At 38.5% G+C, this 6,000-nt stretch overlaps 1 protein-coding gene across 1 annotated transcript in view; it reads right to left on the bottom strand.

Moving 5' to 3' along the window:
- Nucleotides 1-1,245: 1,245 nt before the first annotated feature.
- Nucleotides 1,246-6,000, bottom strand: part of KAT2B (lysine acetyltransferase 2B) — a 123,597-nt gene continuing 118,842 nt past the window's right edge. Inside the window, exons 17-18 of the mRNA XM_073677962.1 lie at nt 3,898-3,982; nt 1,246-2,302 (exon numbers count right to left, since the gene is read on the bottom strand). Coding sequence (XP_073534063.1) covers nt 2,115-2,302; nt 3,898-3,982 — 273 coding nt within the window. The 3' untranslated portion in view covers nt 1,246-2,114. The remainder of the gene's footprint in view (nt 2,303-3,897; nt 3,983-6,000) is intronic.

Here is a 6,000-nt window from a genome sequence, read left to right as displayed (position 1 = left end):
TATCTCTCTCCCTTGTGAATTAAATCACTGTATGCTACACTCTTTTTCTTCACTGATGTAGTTGTCCAACTACTTTCTGGAGTACTTGTCCAATGTTTACGGATTTCCCTTCTTATCTCAATTGCTGAGCTGTGACTTCTGACATCCTCTCACTATCATAAATCACCTTAAAATAGCAGCTGCCTTCCCTGTCTCTTCTTTTATACAGCCTATCATAGTCCTTCCTGATTGGCTGCCGTTTACCATGTGATGTAGCGGCTGCAAACCATTATGGGCAATCTCACGCAGTCACGCCTGAGGTCATGTTTTGTGGCTGTTGCAATCTTCTGCAATATGTAAAGGAATGGCTGACATTTTTTGTTTGGCAACTCGCGCAAATCAAATTTTTACATTTTTTTAGGACCTATGAATTTTATAGAATTCATCACACATTTGTTTTTTATCGAACCAATTCAGTCATCTCTACTCAGCATCCATAGTCAGGTATTCTCTCCAGCTACCTGAGTATTCCCATTTTCTGCAACCAGATTGAGAGTTATCGGCCTACGGAAGCTGTGATGTTGGTAGAGAAAACATTTTTCTCTTTTTATCCACTTTTTATTATCCGAGTTTTTTAGTTGTTTGTATCAGATATTGAACTACATATGTGGTATGGGAGTAACTGGAAAAAAAAATAGAACAGACAATGTGAACAGAGCCTAAATCCAAACTGTCTATCCAGATTCTTCAGTGACTACTTTTTGGACCAGAAGTCAGTCTCTGAAAGCTTTTTTATATGACCGCCTCGATACGAGTCACGTGAGTGCTCAAAGAACACAAATTAGTATTCATATAAGTCACTGTGCAGGTTACCTGATATAACGCTGACTAGGAATGAAGCTGATAACTCAGTAATAAAGCACCCAGTAATGGAATTACCTCTACTAGAAAAAGTGAAAAATTCTCGGAGTGCTTCTTTAAATATGATGACGTAAAAATGAACATGCAATCTGAATAGAATATAGGAAATGTATGGATAATAGTGATGAGCGCAAGTGCTCGTTACTTGAGTTTAACTAGGGTTCTCGGCTATGAACAGAGTATCGCGGTGCTCGAGTGACATGTTCGAGTCTCCGCGTCTGCATGCAGCGGCTGTTAGCCACAAAATATGAGGGGATTGCCTGATAAACACGGGCAATCTCTACATGTTTTGTGGCCGTCTAACAGCCGCGAAACATGCGGCCGCGGGGACTCGAACATGTCACTCCAGCACCACGATACTCGGTGCATAGCCGAGAACCCTAGGCAAACTCGAGTAACGAGCACTTGCGCTCAGCACTAATGGATAATTGATCATTGATATTAGCATGTAAAAAAAAAATACCAAAATGCAAATGACCATAATAAAAGCACAGATCCCCTAGACATGTAATTTCATCCCACAACAAGTAAAATATACACAAGGACATCGCCTCTAGTTTGGAGCCGCTCTCGTGATTCCATTACAGAACTGCATTATCGGCAGTCCTCGTATACACGCTATACGTGCCTATAGGTAGTAGTGACACAATGGTTAGACAGGCACAGCTATAACTGCTGCCTGTATATTGCAGGTGACAAACTCCCTTCATATTAGTAACCCAGTCATTTTTACTTGGAAAGGAAGCGATTCCAGTAGTAATAATAATACTGAAATATTAAATGAGGGAGTCACCAAAACGCATTTGCTTAATATTTTTGTTAACATCCACTCCACATTAGGCCAAGAAATATATTTTTTTATTTTTTTTTTGCTGTAGTTAAACCAGATTATGTTTTAACTTATGGCCGGCATAAGCAAATCTATAATCTACAGTCAGCCTTTCTATATATTAGTGGTTAAAATGATAAATCTCATTATACAAAACAATTCTAAATATACAAAACGTCTCATTTCAATATTATATACTCTAAAGGTAATAAAGCACCTTGTCTAATAAAATCTATACAAAATCATAAAGAACAAAAAAAATTTTTTTGCTAAAAGCCAAATTATTTTGTTAGCAGGATTTATATCGAGTGCAAATTCCAAAGTGTGATACGCAAAACAGTAGGCAAGCCCAAAATAATGAGGCACGTTCATGTTACAATCCTAATTAAAGAAGCCCGGCTTCTTTAATTTTAGTGTAGAAGAATTTCTCCAGGATGTTCGCACACTTATAGTATTCACTCTCTGGTGGATTGTACTCCTTGCAGTTTGTGAAGATCCTCTGTAGATCTGCCATGAAAAGTTTCTTTGTCACATAATATCTGTTCTTCACACGTTCACTCATGGTTTTAAGATCTGATATTTAAAAAAAAAAAAAGTAATATTAATAACTAGAAATGTGGTGAATGTTTACGGTGCATATATATGACTACTGTAATGTGACCAATGGGACATCTAACTCAAATACCAAGGTTAGGCTCCTTTCACACTGGTTTTGCAGTACGCGCCAGTGGTATATGCTGGGAAGCCTTCCTTACCATTTTTTGGATGCCACTATATACAGTATGTATACAGATAAAAGATAAAATTCACAAAGTTCTAACACCATAGGCATGATATGACCTAACTAGCTCTGTAAAGAAGTTATCCGGTGATTAACATTATCCACACTGTGACATCCATCAATTTCAAGAGTAGAGGTCCAAAAGTCCCGAGGGAATGGAGCAGTAGTCTGCATGCTTAGTCATCAAGTCATATTCACTCTTCTGTGTCTATGGGAGAGGTAGTGCACATGGATGAGAACTCCTGCCCATTTCCACTTCATTCAATGGACACTTGACTTCCATTTTCATGGACAGTGGGTGTCTGTGCGGAGCAGTACCCCAGAGATCATACATTTATCTGTGGATAGGTAATCATTGTTATATGGGGATGACCCCTTTAAACCAGGCAGTGCCTAGCATCTGTGGCCACTATATACAATCTAGTCTTCCTTGAAGGCTCCTCACAAAGGTAAAGAAGACACTTCACAATGGCTGGTTCCCTACGAAGAGACCTTCTAAAGCAGACTGAGCTGGATGGTCATAAGGTGGTCCATGACCTTGTTTCCTGTAGGAAAACACTAAAGTTGGGGCCGCACATTAGTGAATGTGAATAGCTGAGTAAGGAGAAATTCAGGAGACTTCTATGATAGTAGCATGAGCTCCTACCTATAATGCTTCTTTTCACTTGGGTTATTGTTTGTGAACAGACGCTCTGGTAGGACTAATGATAGCTTCTAAAATTAATTTATTTTCAATAAAAAAGCACCATTTATTGTATAGCAATTTATAGAAGTTAGAGGGATTGCATGGGATTCTTCAATACACAAGTTATTAATTCCCTGATTTATGAAACCATCTGTGCCTTGAATTTTACATATGGCCAGATGCCAACTCCATAAGCAGTGAAGACTGAAGACCTTATTCATACCCAACATAAAAGGCATAAGGTAAACTGCATGTTTTCTGCCATACAGCCAAATATTGATGGCATCGCCTAAACTTTTTGATTTTAGTCTGTAGATCACAATGTCTCTGTTGGATTCTGCTCATAACTTAGGTGTAAAAAAACATCAAAAAGGCAGGTTGGATACTCCTGGGCATCATTTTAGTTTCCTCCTAGAATGCTATTAGTATAAATAGAAGTTAAATATTCTTTTAATTCGACCAAAGCATATGGCAATGGAGAGTCATAACTAAGCTTACAACAGAGCAACTTTCATCCTGCAGTTACCTAATTGCTATGGGGAATCTTTCTCTCAGCCTTTCTTTACTAGGACCCAATGCAATCCAAGGTCTACACACATCTATTAATTCCAAACATTGATATGGAGCGTTTACAGTGTAATTCCAAAGGGAAATTATTAGGAAGGTGGCAGCAGTAATTATTAGGAAAGTTTATGTCATTACCCATTGGAAATCTTATGACTTCATAATATCCTGGTGCTTCTGTTCTTTTCACAGGCTCCATAAAAGGCCATGCACTCTGATGACTCTGAAATAAAGAAATTACATTTGTGTTATATTAAGGATTATAATGAAAAGTTAAAAAGTGTTGACATAGCTCTATTTACATAGCATGTCACCTATACTAGTATTGGAATACATGCCACATTCATAACCGGATTATGGAGAAGAACTGTACCGACTCCAACTCCAGCTTTAAAAAATAAATGATCCATTATTAATATTGGCTATTTACTTCATTACTTTTCTGAGGAATTTAGACAAGTTTAAAACTGTTAATATACTGTAGGTATAGCTTATCTTTTATCAATATAAAGCCCCTATTTATAAAAAGTATAATAACAAAAACAGTGAAATAGTGATGTTACTAATTTAGTACAGTAAATGTGTTATTACTGATTATCGGCCATCTATACAAAGGAGTTGAACTTTGAGTTGTAGACAGAGTAGGAGTGTCGAAAAATAGAGAAGTTGGATCTGTAGCTTATCTATTCCACAGCCGTAGTTAATAGCGCAGTTCACCCCAGGCGTTGTGCACCAACAGTGGAACTGTCTTTCTGCTGTCAATAACATCATGTCCTCCCTCTGTCTGAAAGTGAAGCTTTCCAAAACTGAATTCCTTGTGTTTCCTCCCTCTACCAACCTGCCTAAACCTGATATTGACATTCCTGAGAGTGGTTCTACCATAATCTCCAAGCACTCATTGTCAGCGGGTTATATTTTATTCAGATCTTTCCTTCACTCCCAATATCCAATCACTTACTTGCTCAGACCTTTTCTTACCTTTGTCACTGCAAAAACTATTACTGTTGTTTTGATTCATTCTCATCTGCAATACTAAAACTCTCTACTAATCGGTTCTAATCTATTCTGAACGCAGCAGCCAGGGTCATATTTCTGTCCAGCAGCTACACTGATGCCTCCACCCTGTTCCAGTCATTTCGCTGGTTGTCCATCCATTACGGGTACAATATAATACTATCGCTCTCCACAGTTCTGCACCACTGAACATTTCCTCCCTCATCTCTGTCTACCACCCTACCTGTGCTCTCCGCTAATAGCCTAAAAATAACATCTATAATCCAAACCTCACATTGCTGTCTCCAAGACTTCGCTCATGCTGCTTCAGTGTTCTGGAATATGGTACCCCAGACAATTAGGCTAAATCCCAGTCTCCACAGTTTCAAGTTTGCTCTAAAAACTTATTTATTTACATTGGTCTATCACCTCACCAATATAAATGTTCCCTGTTCCTAGTCCCTTCTATCATCTGTTCTCACACCCTCCATGCACTCACAAGCACTTTGTATCTCTAGTTATACAGATATTAACTGATGACTGATTCAAGCAGCATTATTTGAATACCCCTATTTTTTTCTGTCACCCCTATTTCCTGTTAAGATTGTAAGCTTGCGATCAGGGCCGTCACTCCTCTCATTAATTGTTGAGTTTTGTGTCACATGATAAAGTCTGACATTGTGTGTACATGTACCTGCTGAATTGTAAAGATGTTGGCGCTATAGAAATAAAGATTATTATTATCTGTATATGTCATAGTCATTGTTTGAAATGAAAGTATTGTCAGATTCACGATTATTTATAAAGGTTTAGATTTGGATGTCCAAACTTACTTATAATCAATAATTTAGGCAAGGACTAATTATTAAGCACACTAAATAAACTTGACACTAAAAATCTGAATCAAATATTTCCTATTTTATTTCCATTGCTTGTGCTTAACTTTTGAGTCATATGTCTATCAATTAACCCCTTTCTGACACAAGACGTATCCATACGTCCCTATGGCCTGGTACTTACCGACATGGGACATACGGATACGTCTCTGTGATTTTGCTAGCACAGAGGCTGTGTGCGCGCGATCGCCGCCGGATGTCAGCTGATTCTGACAGCTTACACCCGACACTCAGGGTGTAAGCACCGCTCCTGGCACTTTAACCTGCTAAATGCAGCGATCGCAGCATTTAGTGTGCAGGCAGGGGGAAGAAAACCCCTCTGCCTTTGGATCGGAGACCCCGTGATGTCATC

This window comes from Phyllobates terribilis, unplaced genomic scaffold (assembly GCF_046119375.1).
Source record: "Phyllobates terribilis strain yellow unplaced genomic scaffold, ASM4611937v1 Scaffold_4__5_contigs__length_816908805, whole genome shotgun sequence".
NCBI lineage: Eukaryota > Metazoa > Chordata > Amphibia > Anura > Dendrobatidae > Phyllobates > Phyllobates terribilis.
Note: the sequence above shows the minus strand (reverse complement) of the source record. Positions and strands in the feature narration are given on the sequence as shown.